General features: G+C 43.8%; 1 protein-coding gene across 1 annotated transcript in view; it reads right to left on the bottom strand.

Annotated features, from left to right (window-relative positions):
* The window catches only part of RAB38 (RAB38, member RAS oncogene family), a 65,458-nt gene that overhangs the window by 35,659 nt on the left and 13,936 nt on the right, over window positions 1-15,863 (bottom strand). The window contains exon 2 of the mRNA XM_033950633.1: window positions 10,978-11,258. Coding sequence (XP_033806524.1) covers window positions 10,978-11,258 — 281 coding nt within the window. The remainder of the gene's footprint in view (window positions 1-10,977; window positions 11,259-15,863) is intronic.

Here is a 15,863-nt window from a genome sequence, read left to right on the forward strand (position 1 = left end):
ACAATTCTATGCGGATTACCAATTATTCAGGTACTCAAGTATTTTTCCCTAACTGTCCCGGCGGGCTCATACTCTACCTGGGGCAAAGGGGATTAAGGCCCAAATTCTGTAACCGCGCCTAATGTTAGGCACCTATTTTGGAGGCGCCCAACTAGATAGGCGCCTCTCTAAATTGATTAAGCTCAATTAAGCTTTTTACTCCGTTTCAAGTTCAAGTTTCAAGTTTATTAAAATTTTGATGTAAACGCAATATCAAATATTTTCAATGCATATAACAATAATAATTTTAGGGGGCAAGATAAAACAATTTATACCAATAAACATACAATTACTATAATGAAGAAAGACAGCCCGAGACTGTTTCAGAGGAAGGTCCTGAAGATGAACATCTGTCACAAGTGCAGAAGACTGGAGATGGGAAGTTCACTGCAAAGAAACTCTTTTTTGAGCATGCGTAGAAGTTCCCTTGCAACCACTGCAGTGTAAAGAGCACCCACCCTGTTGCAGATTTTGCTCACCAACAGAGAGGCAAACTGCTCAACAGCCCTTCCACGGTATCTCTTACAAAAATATTAACAAGAACTGGAACGCGTGAATGACAGGAGAAAGGGAATCAAATGTGAACAGAGCACAGAAGGAATAAAGGACAATGGACCCCAAGAACTGGGGTGAAGCAACTAATTTATTAGAGGACCCAAAACAGGCTATGCTTTAACAATGTGCCTGCGACAGGGGTCTACAATAAAAACATATAAAACCTGATTGTCCAGAACTTCTTGTTGTAAACCGCCTTGAACTATTATGGCTTTGACGGTATATAAGAATAAAATTATTATTATTATTATACATACTAGATAGTGAAACATAAGGAAAGAGGGGATGAACTACAATTTTTTAAGGAATAGAAAACAATTAAGGGGAAACAACATCAGGAGGGTAATTAAAAATATTTTAAATAAAACTAGGTCTAAGAGTGAATTAGAGAGATTGTGACCTATATATGGATCTGGTTAAATTTAATTGTTTGATCTTAAGATTGTTGATAGAAAAAGTTATCCAATCTATGACTCATATGCATCTTTGTATAAGTGGCTTTTTAGTGTGTTTTTAAATTTTTCTAAAGAGGTTTCAGCACGTAGATAAATTGGTAGCTTGTTCCAAAGCTGAGGTGCTAGGATAGAAAAAATTGTAGTGCCTATTATTTTCAAAGATGGAATTGGTGAGCAGATGCTGATCTGTTGATCTTAGAGATCTAGCTGGAGAATATGGTATTAAACAACGATGTAAGAATATTGGTGAATTGAAACTTAGGCGCCTATGAAGAAAGAGGGATTCTGCAATAAGGCGCCTCTAAAAATTTAGGCGGCCTTCAAAAAAAATAGGCGCCATGCACGTTAGGTGTGGGCGTGGCTACGTGTTAGGCGCCTCGTTGCAGAATCGCTGCTCTTAAGCGTGCTTAAGAGCTCACACGGGCGCCTAACTTTTAGTTGTGCCTAGAGCTGGCTTATTTAATGGGCGCCTCCAAAATAGGTGCCGCTCAGCGCGATTCACTAAACAGTGCCCAATTTTACTTGAATCGCGCTGTACGGTGCCTATTTCGGTGCCCAACTTTTGGGCGCTTCTTATAGAATTTGCCCTTAAGTGACTTGCCCAGGGTCACAAGGAGCAGTGCGGAATTCGAACCCGCAACCTCAGGATGCCAAGGCTGTAGCTCCAAACACTGCACTTTTTTTTTTAAAGCCAGCTCACACTTAGCTGGCTAAGTCAATATTTAGCCAAAGCCAAACCACTATTTTATGCAGCTAAATTTAAGCTGTATACTTATGCGGTGAGGGGCTAAATTTCGGCATTTGACCTGTGTGGCAGTGACGCTTGGGCTGAGCCAGAGTGACCCACCCGGGGCCCCTGCCACCAAGGAATAGATGTTTGTGACCTGTAACCTGCCAGTGGCTCCGCCCACTGGTGTGCTCTGGCTCTGTTCTCTTCGCTGTGTGGAAAAATAAAGTTCCCATATATATATGAAAAAGTGTATATCACTTATATACTAGAAAATGTGTGTGTAGGAAGAGGCCTCAGTAACGGAGCTCCGTTACTGAGGCCTCTTCCTACACACACATTTTCTAGTATATAAGTGATATACACTTTTTCATATATATATGGGAATATTGTGAGTAATAATATTTTGTGATAACCTTTCCCATTAGGGGACTGTATTTGAAAAATAAAGTTCACCACACAAAGTTTTCAAAAAAAAACAAAAAAAAACACTTCTTAGTTTAATTCGGGTGCTTTCATTAAACTCAGTTCATGTCAGGTGGCCAAATATCCAGTAATTCACAAAAATAACTCTTGTGCAGTAAAGTTCTCAACAGTTCAGAATCAGATTAAAACACATTTTCCATGCTCTGGCAGCATTACAATCTTTTCTCCAAAATTAAAAAAAAACCCAACAATCTGGGGGAGGAAGGGGGGGTTCACACAGTTGCACGGCAGCAGCCCCACCCTGGGCTTACTGGCTTGCACCACTCTCCAGGAGAGCAAAAATAAAGCAGAAACAAAATAGATACATTTATTCCCACTCTGCAAGGCTTCCGTTCTTTAATCTTCTCCAGAACAGTCCTGGGATAAGCAATTCTGACCACAGAGGGAAAAAAAAACCCCAAACAAAACTTTTTTCTTTTCCCTGGAACCCACCTGAGTTCCAGTCCTACAGGTATTTTAGTTTTAAAAGTCCATTTTAGCCACTTCTCTGGGCCTCACAATCCCGAGCAAAACTACAAACGAAACAAAAAGGCAAACCAGGCTTTATTTTCTTCCTGTTCCCAGGTGCTAGCACAGCACACACACAAAAACAAGCTGTAATAGCTTTTAAAGTAGGAAACTTCCCACCTGCCGTGCTGTGACTAAAGCTTCGGCGCCCCGTGGTCGGTGCGGTCCTCTTCGCCGCCTCCGCCTGTCTCCTGCGCACCTGGCTCCGGCGGCAGCGGCCTGTTTGGCGCTTGCCCGGCCCGGAGTCTGAGGGTTTCTGCCCTGAAATCCCAGCGTTCATCAGCCCGGCTTTTCTCCAGAGTTTCTCGCCGGTGTCGCACAGTCACCGTGGGGAACGCAGCAGCAGCAGCAAAGCAGGGGTTCCCTGTCAGCCCCAGCTCCTGCGGCACCAACACATTCCAAAATCAGCACCATGCGGCTTTTCCGCAGAAGAGGAACCCTAACAGTCACCACAGGCCTCATCTAGGGCAGTCTCCTTGGAGCAGCCGTTCAGGGCAGCGGCTGGAGCACGGGCAGTGTGTCGTGGGGAGGATTGCATGGAGGAGACCATCGCAGAGGAGGAGACATGGGCATCCTGGGACTATCAACCAAATCTCTTACGTGAAGAAGTCCTTTTTCTGGGAACGTCATCGTTCCTCCAAAACTTACTTGCTCCACTTCATCACTGAAGCTGAAACCGTGGATTGAAGACAATGTTTTATTTTTCTGTTTTTCTAGTTTATGAATTATTTTTAATCTTATTCATTGTTTTGCCACTTGTTTTTGTTTTGTTCTATTTCTATCATTTAAATTTCTCCAGAATTCTTTTGTTCAATGGTTCCTCCTTCTGCATCTATTCCTTTCTCTCCTCTCTTCTACCTTCCAAAGTACTTAGTTCAATACAGTCTTGTTAGAATGTTTATTTTCTTATTTTTCCTCTATCTCTACTTTTCACTTCTTTATTACTCTCTAGGTACTTTAGTTAGATTGTGAGCCTTCGGGACAGTAAGGGAATTTCTAAGTACCTTTCTTACTTATAATTTTAATGTATATTTTCTGTAAACCGCTTAGATCCTAACGGATGTAGCGATATATAAGAAATAAATTACATTACATTACATTACATGCCGTACTTCCCCTCTAGTTCCAAGGGTGAGCTACTTTCCCACTGCATGGTGGCGTCTGGGGCAAGTTTCCTCTGCAGGACCCTCTGGCGCTGGGCTGACATCTTCCATTTCCCCAAATCAGCCAACTGGTGTGGGAGAGCCTTCCAGGACTCCCTGCTTCTCCCTTTCTCTGGACTCCCCTCTATGCTTGGCAAGCTATCAGAGATAAAGGGCCTTGCATTATCCTGCCCCTCTACTAATTCAGGCAGAATCTTACAGGAACCATCCGCCTTTTACCATGGGTTCTAAATACTGCCTGTTATAGGGAAAGGAATAAACCTAGGGAGTTCTGGGAGTTGTAGTTTTCTGCTCTGGGGCACTTCCAGGCATAATCTCTGCTTAAAGGCAGTAACAGGGACCTCCAGGGTACTGAATAAAGGATCCCCACTGCGCAGCCCAGGGTCACTGTCACACCTGACTCCATCCGTAGAATGCCAACAAGTTAGCCACTTTTGAGTGTGCTGCTAATCGGCCATTTTCAGCGACGATAACCAGTTAAGTGCCACTGAAAATGATGGGATAGCCATAAACAAGCTCTTTAATGGACCGGCGGTTGTTTCTGGCTGGTTAAATAGTTTTGAACCTTGACTGAAATGCTTTATAGAATAGCGCTTAGTACTAATTTTTATCAGCTTTGATTTTTTTGGGTGTCACAAAAACGGGAGCAGCGCACAGCATTCAGCGTAGCTCCCGGCGCTAAAAACCACCAGCGCGGTTTAGTAAAAGGGGGCCTTAGTCGGCTAATAGCTAACGCTTTATTGTATAAACATTTCAGGAAACTGTTGAAAACCTATCTATATTTGATAAATTTCTGTAACATATAATCAGGACACGATAATTTGTCATTTTGTGGTTGCTGAGATCATCTCAGATTCTTAAAGTTGTAAACCGCATCGAACTAAATCAGGTTATGCGGTATATAAATGATAATGTAATGTAATACCAAGCTGCCGATCTCAGGGCAAGCAGTGGCTCCCCCCTCCCCCCCCCCCCCCCCCCCCCCCAGTCTGTCTCAATAGCAGACTGGATTTTTACTCCAGGAGCTTGTGCCAGGATATTCTCTGCCTTGCCTTCCATCCCTCAGTTTCCGCGGATCCCACCTCTTCTGATACGACTTCCTGTTTCTGAGACTGGAACGTGGCTGCAGGAAGTGTTGTGGGAACCAGCGGAGGAAGGCAGGTACAGCTATGCACCACAATGTAGCTGGGGAAGGGAAGGCAGAGAACAGATCAATCCAGTTAACACAATTAAAATGATTAATTGTGAACAAGAATTTTGTGATCAATCCACTGCCCTAGAACTTACAGCAGGGGTGTCAAAGTCTTTCCTCGAGGGCCGCAATCTAGTTGGGTTTTCAGGATTTCCCCAATGAATATGCATGAGATCTATTAGCATACATTGAAAGCAGTGCATGCAAATAGATCTCATGCGCATTCGTTGGGGAAATCCTGAAAACCCGACTGGATTGTGGCCCTCGAGGAGGGACTTTGACTTTGAGTCAGTGAGGCGGGTTGAGTCAGTGAGGCGGGTCTCCGTGCGCAGGCAGTGACTGAATTAGCAGCTTAGAGAGAGAGGGAAGAAGCTAATTTCATCACCCTGGTATAATTAGAGTCTACATTATTTTCTGGAAGTTGTTCCGCATGCTAATGCTTGAGAAAAGGAAGTTAGTGCCTTGACAGCTGAAGCGACTTGAAGGAACAAAAAAGATGGTCAGTGATGGACTGTCTCAGGATGTCCGTGCTAGATAAACAGAACAGCAAGGGTGAAAGATTTTTTGACGCACAGACTTCAGTCCTGGAGGGTAACGGTAAGTCAGGGGTGTCAAAGTCCCTCCTCGAGGGCCGCAATCCAGTCGGGTTTTCAGGATTTCCCCAACGAATGCGCATGAGATCTATTTGCATGCACTGCTTTCAATGTATGCTAATAGATCTCATGCATATTCATTGGGGAAATCCTGAAAACCCAACTAGATTGCGGCCCTCAAGGAAAGACTTTGACACCCCTGCTGTAAGTTCTAGGGCAGTGGATTGATCGCAAAATTCTTGTTCACAATTAATCATTTTAATTGTGTTAACTTCCTCCGCTGGTCTTATTATAGTATAATCACTTTTCTGGGTATATATGATAATTTGACTAAAAATTGATTAGGAAGACCAAAGGTATAGATATTAACTTCATTCTAATCACCTGACAGCAAACTAAGTGGCAGGTCAGAGGAAGGTGGGGGAAAGAGTCATTAAATCTATAGTCATTTCATGTAGGGTAATGGTTTCCCCCTAGAGTTTACTAACACTGCCTTGAAGCCAAGCCAATGGCGAATTGTTTACTAACCTGAAATAGCTCAAAAATTCATGTGCTCATGGCTGATAACCATTACTATTGCTACTGATCATTTCCATAGTGTTACCAGGCGTATACAGCACTACACCAAACTGAACGATACACTGGAAGACAGTCCCTGCTCCATTAAAACTGGAACACAACATCACTTTAAAGAAACCTGACTTTTTTTTTTTTTTTTTTTAATGTATTGCTGTTGTTTTGGGTTATAAACGATGTGTGACGTTTACACTTTCCACGTTGCTTCGAACGCATGATGGAGTAGCAATGAGGGCTTAAAAGGAAAACCGAACTGGCAAATCCTATTTAGTCCACCGTAATTGGTTAATAGGCTTAATCGGTGCCGATAAGTGAAATTTAGGCAGCTAACTCCAAAAAACACGATTTTACAAAATGTAGGCACCTAGTCCAAAGCGCCTAACTAAAAAAAAAAAAAAAAAATGGGCATGGTTAGGGGCGCCTCATGTGTGTGTTTTTGAGTTAGGCGTCTCTTTTAAAATTAGGTGCAGGTATTTAGGTAAAGAAAACCTGGCATTAAATATGGCGCACCTAAAGTCAGAATGCCTAGCAATGCCTAACAACGCTTCCGGTGTCTCATCGCATAACCTTTAAAATATGCCTGATAACGCCCAAGTCTCTTCTTTACAAAGTCCCGGCCTTCATTGAGAGACTTTTGGTTCCCTAGGCTCCCGCCAGAACGCTTAGATCCAGCGACCAACACCTACTGATGCTCCCCTCCCTTAAACTTATCGCCACACGTCGACAAAATATATTTTCCCTCACTGCTCCACAAACGTGGAATTCCCTACTTATTTACGTAACAGTGGAACATCTTATAGACAGATTTAAAAGCAAGTTAATGGTAATGATGGATGGGGGAGGGAATTTTTATCTTTTGTATAGATATTGATTGATTATAAGTGCTTGGTTGATTATCATTATTTGGATATAAATTGTATTGCACTTTTTGTTGGCATTAAAAACTAAATAAAGTTAAAAAAAAAGAAAAAGCAAGTTAAAGTGCTTTCTTTTTAAAGATGCCTTTGACTGATTAGTCCCTTAGATCTGGTTAGCGCCATTAAATTTTAACCTCTGTTCCCTCTTGACACCTCTACTTAGCACCTCCCTGTTGTTTTATCCCTTGTTTCCTTTTCTATCAATTATTGCACTTCTTACCCTTTTTCCCTTTTCTAACGTATGTCAAGTACGTCGAGTCTCGGTTAGATGTTCCGTCCCCCCTGAAAGTTGTAAAGCTTTTAATTATGTACATCGCTTTGAAGTACGATTAAGTGATTAATCAAATTTTAAATAAAACTTTAAACTTGAAAACTTAGGTGTAGGGTTATTAGATTTTACATGAGTAAAATCCGGACATTTGGCCCTGCCCCCTCGGCCCCGCCCAGGTCCAACCAGCCCTGCCCTGTTTCACCCAAATCACGCCTGATTCCACTCCAGCCCCTCCCACAAACCTCCTCTTCTTGAGCTCGGAGCCGCGTTTGGAAGGCCTCCAAGCATGCCAGAGAACTTTAGAGGGAGCCCAGACTTCCAGAGGAGAAGCTAAGCTCCAGTGCCTGCACAGAGGGGAAGCTTTCTACAGAAACTATTGTATAAGCTAGCACATGCTTATCAAATATAGTGGGCCAAGTCCTTGAATTGATAAATTTTAGCGTTACTTCTGCAAAGCATAAGGCTCCTGATGCAGGCCAGGTGGGCCGAAACATGTACATGCCGAGTCACTGAGTGAATAAAAGAAAGTCGTGAAACATATTAGCTCACCTGTTTGGGCCCAATCCTATTCAACATCTTTATAAGGGACTTGGCAGAAGGGCTTCGGGGTAAAATAACATTATTCGCCGATGACGCCAAACTAAGTAATGTAGTGGGCAAATGCACAATAGATGATGTTTCAATGCCCGACAACATGATGCACGACCTACTCCTACTGGAGCGTTGGTCTAGGTCCTGGCAACTCAGCTTCAATGCCAAAAAATGCAAAGTCATGCACCTGGGCAGCCAAAATCCATGTAAGACTTACACCCTAAATGGCGAGATCCTAACAAGAACTGAAGCAGAACGTGACCTAGGGGTGATCGTCAGTGAGGACATGAAGGCTGCCAATCAAGTGGAGCAAGCTTCATCCAAAGCAAGACAAGTCATAGGTTGCATACGCAGGGGTTTCGTCAGCCGAAAGCCGGAAGTCATTATGCCATTGTATAGATCCATGGTGAGACCCCCACCTGGAGTACTGTGTGCAATTCTGGAGGCCGCATTACCGTAAGGATGTGCTGAGACTGGAGTCGGTCCAGAGAATGGCCACCCGGATGGTCTCGGGACTCAAGGATCTCCCGTACGAGGAACGGCTGGATAAGTTGCAGCTGTACTCACTCGAGGAACGCAGAGAGAGGGGAAACATGATCGAGACATTCAAGTATCTCACGGGCCGCATCGAGGTGGAAGAAGATATCTTCTTTTTCAAGGGTCCCGCGGCAACAAGGGGGCATCCGTGGAAAATCAGAGGCGGGAAACTGCATGGGGACAGCAGGAAATTCTTTTTCACTGAAAGGGTGGTTGATCGCTGGAATAGTCTTCCACTTCGGGTTATTGAGGCCAGCAGCGTGCCTGATTTTAAGGCCAAATGGGATAGACACGTGGGATCTATTCACAGAGAAAGGTAGGGGAGGGTCATTGGGGTGGGCAGACTAGATGGGCCGTGGCCCTTATCTGCCGTCTATTTCTGTGTTTCTATGTTTCTAGAATAGATAACATGAATGTTGCATACGGCAACAAGGGGGCATCCGTGGAAAATCAGGGGCGGGAAACTGCACGGGGACACCAGGAAATTCTTTTTCACTGAAAGGGTGGTTGATCGCTGGAATAGTCTTCCACTGCATGTGATCGAGGCCAGCAGCGTGCCTGATTTTAAGGCCAAATGGGATAGACACGTGGGATCTATTCACAGGGCGAAGGTAGGGGCGGGATATTAGGGTGGGCAGACTGGATGGGCCTTGGCCCTTATCTGCCGTCTATTTCTATGTTTCTATGTTTCTATGCATGATGTCACTGCTTCGCATCTGCGCATGCACAGATTGCTCTCCAGACATGGCCCCGAGCTCAAAGCTTTTCAAAACCTGGACAAAGTGCCGGGTTTTGAAAAGCCGTTTGGGTAAATCCAGATGTCTGGTAACCCTGCTTAGGTGGTGCTAAGCGCGATTCTACACAGTGCGCCTAATTTTTTATAGAATCACGCTTAGCGCTGCTCTAGTCAGCACCGATTGTTTGGGGGATCTATATAGAATCAGGCCCAAAGGGTTCACTGGATGTGTAACAAAGTCACTTTTAATTTATTTATCAACCATAATAGAAAGACAAACAGTCCATCTTTCAAGCAAGAAATCAGAATTGGAGAAGCCAGACTCCACACAGCCATGTTTCAGTGTGAATGCCTTGGAAAACGAACAGGAGAGTCTGCCTTCAAACCAGTAAATAGCAAAGAACAACAACAACAGAAGTGACCAATTGGTGTTTTTCAAGCTAGCAGTTCAGGCGCATATGCAGGTTTCACAAGGAGTGGTACCAGGATTAACCAATTGGCCAAGTATGCACATGGGTAGGGCCTGAAATGGTCAGGGGGGAGTCCGATGAAGGAGAGCATCAACATTGTTTTTTCTAAACGGCGATGGGCCCCTCCAGCATCGATCGGCAACGCAGCCCCCACCCCCCCCGATCAGCAACGCGGCCCCCCACTGACGGAAAGTAAGACAAGCAAGCAACGCAGGTAAGAAAGGCAACGGGAACCGTAATTTTGCAAGCGGTGCTGCTTGCCCAAACCTTCCCTCTGATGTAGCTTCCTATTTCCGCCTGGGTGCATGATGGGGTGGGGCGGGGCAGGGGGGCCTTGTGTGCCTAGGGGCCCTCAACGAATTAATCCTGCCCTGGTACCAGTATTTCTCAAGAGGAGTACAAGAACATTGTGATTTCATCTATCACGATTTAACTACAAGACTCCTGAGGCAGGCCCCTCATGGGCCGCAACACGATCGTGTCGAGTCAATTACAATATAAAGAGACTGAACACCAATTGGTCACCATTGTTGTTGTTCTTTGCTACTCAGTGTGAAGGCCTACATCGGGTGTCCAATGTTCTATGTTGGAAATATATGAGGCTCCTAACAATTAGGAAATTGGCTTCAATTATGAGCTTTAACAAGCTGATAATTGAAAAAAATAAATATTAATTGGGCGATGTGCGCCGATCTTCTTAGACGCAATTCTACAAACGATAGACATCTATTGCATGGGGGGGTCTAGCGGTGCCAAATTCCAAAGTAGGCGTGTATAGGGGAGGATAAGGGCTTAGGAACGGCTAGATGTGATTTTCTAAAGGACAAGTGCCTAAATTTTAAGTGAGGCGCGACTCTGTAATATGAGCCTAAGTGTGATTGACACGAGAATTCCTACGCGCTTCAAAGCAGCGCCGGAACATTTAGTGCCCCGGACCATGGTAGAAACCTTAGTAGAAGAGGGCCAAAATGAAATGAAATTATTTATAAGAACTATAAGCTTTAACAGCAGCTGTATTGGGGGCAAAAGGGTTAATTAAAATAATATCAATGCTTAGCTCAACCATTCGGATACAGCAGGATACAAATGTGCAGTTAAACTTTGCAGATATCACGGTCGTATCTTTTTTAGTACACCCATAAGTAAGTAAATTAATAATTACCTTTGCAGAGGTTTCATACCAGCCCACGAAACCATTCTCCTTGGAGAACTGGTCCATTTTGATGCCATTGTTCATAAATACGTCTTTTCCCTGGTCACATTTGTTGGCCAACAGCACCGTCGACACAGGTGCGCCGTTAGGTAAAGTTAATTTAAAGTCTAAATCTTCTTTCCATTTCATCACCGCTTCAAACGTCGAAGGCCTTGTAACGTCGAACACAATAAATGCTCCCACGGCTTCTCGGTAATAGACCCGTGTCATATTTCCAAATCTTTCTTGCCCTGCAGTATGAGATAAAGACAAATTTGTGTTAGAACATCATCGGCCCGATATTCAGACTGCGGAAGGCAGCCCAGCTACCTCTCATGGTCAAAGGCGATCGCAAATACTCAAAGCTGGAGCTGTATCCGGCCACCAGCACTGACATTCCGATTTAAAGTTAGCTGCCACGGACTTAGCCAGCCAATCCGATAGCCATCGGCTTACTGTAAACCTAGCAGCCAAAGATAGACTTGCTTTTTCAGCGGGTCTATCTGGCCGGAGAGCTGATGGATTTTGGCAGTGACCAACTTTGTGACATGACATAGTCGAAGACAAACAAGTGGGAATGGTGAGATGTTTCCAAACGGGATCTTTATTGTAAGCAAGGACTCAGTTCTATAGTGTAAGCAGACTCAACGCTGCAAACATTTCGGTCCTTGAAATAATACCTTCTTCAGGAGTCTGTAAACAAACCAAATAATATCATTTATTCATAAACTGACATAAACAATTAAAACATAAATATAAAACACAACATGTGAAAACATGCTAAAATATATCCATCATCATATATAAAAAACAAATCATACAAGAGAATAAAATTACAAATCCATAAAAACAAAACCCAGCAACACATGAATAAAACACTAATGTTTACTGTCGCGGGGCCACAATGGTGGAATACTCTCCCCCAGTACATTAGAACAGAACAAGATATGGCAAAGTTTAAAATCTTTTTAAAAACCTATTTATTTAAGGATGCTTTTAATCTCTAAATAACAGACGATTAACTATTGTTTACGAAATGTGCTTTGGTAAATTTTATACCCCTCCTTTTGTTCTTCCCTTTTTTCACCATACCCAAAAATGTAACTTTACCCGCCTTCCTATTACTCATGTCAGTCAGAATTGGAAAACATTGTTATTTTATTAAAGTTTCTTTATAGTATTTTATTGTACCATGTACATCGCTTAGAAATTAAAATAGGCGATTAATCAAAAACAGAAATAAACTTGAAACTAATATAAACAAATTGATAAAATACTTGAAATGATCTAAAAAAATAAAAATAAAAATCAAATAACACATGCAAAATGGTTCTTAATGGTCTTGTATTGACAATCACAGAATGAACAAAAATTTTAACCAGTTCAAATTTTTAATTAATGGTGGATCCCTGCAGATATACTGAGGATGAGAACATCAATTATCCACAGATAAGGATTCCACAATCCAGTGAGCGGGATAGTCAACGGCAGATAGCTGACCGTCTCCCGCTGAATATCGGCAGTTAGCCGGCTTAGCGGTATTTAGCGGTACCTACACCTTTCAAGCTTAATTTAGGGATCCTTTAACTAAGCTGTGGTCAGCACTGGCACACGCTTACCGCAGGTTAACGCACTATTGTGGGGCGTGCTCAGGCTTCCTGCCATAGATTTTGCATGCGCACGCATTACCCAAGCACTAAACAATAAAAGAGAGAGTAGGCAGAGAGTAGGCGTGTTATGCATTGATCAGCACAGATACACTGCCATGTGCTAACCGATGCAGGGGTGGGCAACCCTGGTCCTTGAGGGCCGGAATCCGGTTCATAGACAAAACCGCCGAAGACAAAGGTGCGCGCCGACAACTGAGCGCAAGACGGAAGCGCGTGCCGAAGAAAAAGAATGTTTTTAGGGGCTCTGACAAGGGGTTTTGTTGGGGAACCCCCCCACTTTACTTAATACAGATTGCGGCGGCGTTGTGGGGGGTTTGGGGGGTTGTAACCCCCCTCATTATACTGGAAACTTAACTGTTTCCCTGTTTTTTAGGGAAAAAGTGAAGTTTTCAGTAAAATGTGGGGGGTTACAACCCTCCAAACCCCCCACAACGCCCCCACAACGTGGCGCGATCTGTATAAAGTAAAGTGGGGTGGTTCCCCCACACCCCCCCCCGTCGGAGCCCTTTAAAACAGTCATTTTCTTTGGCACGCGGCTCCGCGTTGCGCTCAATTGTCTGCGCGCGCCTTTGTCCCGGCGCGCTTTTGACCTGACACTCAGAATCCAGTTGAGTTTTCAGGATTTCCTCAAGGAATATGCATGAGGTCTATTTGCATGAACTGCTTTCAATGAATATTCCTTGGGGAAATCCTGAAAATCCGACTGGATTCCAGCCCTCGAGGACCAGAGTTGCCCACCCCAGTGCATGGTTAGCACATGAGCCCTTAGGCTCTGATTCTATAAACGACGGCTAAAAGATAGGCACTGAGAAGTGTTGCGCATAGCGCATGTCAATCTTCAATTAGGCACCATTTATAGAATCAAGCCTAGTGGTGCCTAAATTGGATTTACGTGCAAATAGGCATCAAAATCTTAGGCGCCTCTTAGTGGCGGTGAGGCTGAGTGGTGCCCGGGGCGGTGATGACCCTCCCCCGACATTTGCTCCACCCACCCACCCGCCCCTTCCCCCACACCTCTTTCATTTTCCCAGCGCAAGCAGTATTATGAGCTTGCTGTCCGCGTCATGTCGGCTCCCCTTCTGATGTCACTTCCTAGGGGCGGGACTTGAAAGTGACGTCAGAGAGAGCCGACAGCAACGCAGGCAGCACGTTTGTGATACTGCTCGCTTCGGGAAAATGAAAGAGGTATGATGGAAGGGAAGGGGAGCACACATGCGGCGGTAGGGGGCGGATTTGGGAAGGAGCGGAGGGGGAGGATGGGTGCTGGCATCCCCACCAAGATGGCACCCAGGGCAGACCACGTTTACTACAACACTGCCTCCTATTTATGCCAGGATTTTCTTGATGCCTAGACACCAAACACGCCCAAGATCCGACAATAATCTGCCCTCTAACCATGCCCACTTTTTGGAAGGCACCATTTATAGAATCTGGGCCTTTCCACCTACAGAAATAAGTATTGTTAAGTGCTTGCACAGTAATGACCATATGCTAATATCCCATTAGTGTGTGACCATTATTGTAGAATAGAAATTTCCCAGCAGTGCTAAAAACGGCCTTAGTGAGTGGAAAACCTGCTTAACCAGTTAAGTTGCCATACTTAAAAGTGAAACTGAATATTCATTGCCAGTTGCAAGAAATGGCCTGGTATAGATCATGGATTTAGGCACCTACCGACCATGAACCAAATAAGAACATAAGAATAGCCTTACTGGGTGAGACCAATGGTCCATCAAGACCAATAGCCTGTTCTCACGGTGGCTAATCCAGGTCCCTAGTACCCGGCCACAACCTAAAGAGTAGCAACATTCCGTTCAGAATCCTAAAGAATAGCAAGATTCTGGAATCCCAGAGTAGCAACATTCCATTATCTCAGAGTAAGCAAGATTCCGGAACCCCAAATAGTAGCAACATTCCGTAAAGAATCCCCAAAGAGTAGCGAGATTCTAGAACCCCAGAGAGTAGCAACATTCCATGCCACCGATCCAGGGCAAGCAGCGGCTTCCCCCATATCGGCCTCTAACTCTGCAAAGTTCTGAATATTGCCCTCGGATTTAAAAATACAACCACAACCCTCTGTTTTTGTTGCGTTGCCTAATACAGCTGCTGTGAGGCTCCTAAAAAAAAAATAAAAATGGATAATACATTGAAATGCATTTTGTGTGTTTGGAAAATGTGTTAATTGGAGCACTTAAGCACCTCAAGCATTTCACACTTCGCACGCTAAGGTCTCTCTTTAAATTCTAATAGCATATGCACCCTCATCCGGTTCCTCATGTGCCTACGGAAACAAATCTTTATTTAATAAGGCTTCAGGGCCTCTTTCACAAAGCTTTTATTCCATAGACACACAGGCTCCCATTTACTATGCTTATGTCAATTAGCACTAGCTAAATGGTGGTGATGTAAATTAAAAGGCAGCAAAGCAACTTCACCACCACAAAGCTCCCACCTAACTACGCAGCCCATTTTTTTGAAGACTGAAGTGCAATTTTGAGTAACTTTGGAAAGCCCTCTTATTCTAGGAAAGTTAATGAAGGGGTTTCCCCCTCCCCCTTAAGCACCTACCATGTTTCCCCAAAAATAAGACAGTATCTTATATTTATTTGGGGCCCATAAAAGTAACGCGACGCACAGAAGGCCCCAGCAAGAAGGCTGTGAAGCAGCCTGTAAATGCTTTTTTTTAAAAAATTCTTTATTCATTTTTTTATCTTACAACAAGTGTACAAATAATAAAACATTTAAAATTAAATACATCACTTGAATTTCTTTCTAGTATAACATCAAATAAATAAATTTATTCCCTTCCCACCCACCCTTTCCTTTAGCATTCAATCAAAAATATACAAATATAAATATTCGTTACTATTGATTAAACCTATAGTAAAACTTTAATTCACCCTCCTCCCCCATTTGCAAATATACTTTCAATAGAAAATGGTGTCTAGTCATTATAGTAAGTAAGCGTGTGAATGCTGCTGGCCCGACACTTCTCTGTCAGAAGATATTTATAGTCACGGAAGGCGGGGATCGGATGGGAGGGAAGGATGGAGGGTCAGCGGGGTTTGGCCTCCCTGAACAGAAATGACCCTCCCCTTACTTTATGAATGACCAGCGTGCCTTAGTTAAAACACCCCTAAGTATGATTCTATAATGGATCAGAAATTGGTTGGTGGGTAGGAAACA

This window comes from Geotrypetes seraphini, chromosome 6 (assembly GCF_902459505.1).
Source record: "Geotrypetes seraphini chromosome 6, aGeoSer1.1, whole genome shotgun sequence".
NCBI lineage: Eukaryota > Metazoa > Chordata > Amphibia > Gymnophiona > Dermophiidae > Geotrypetes > Geotrypetes seraphini.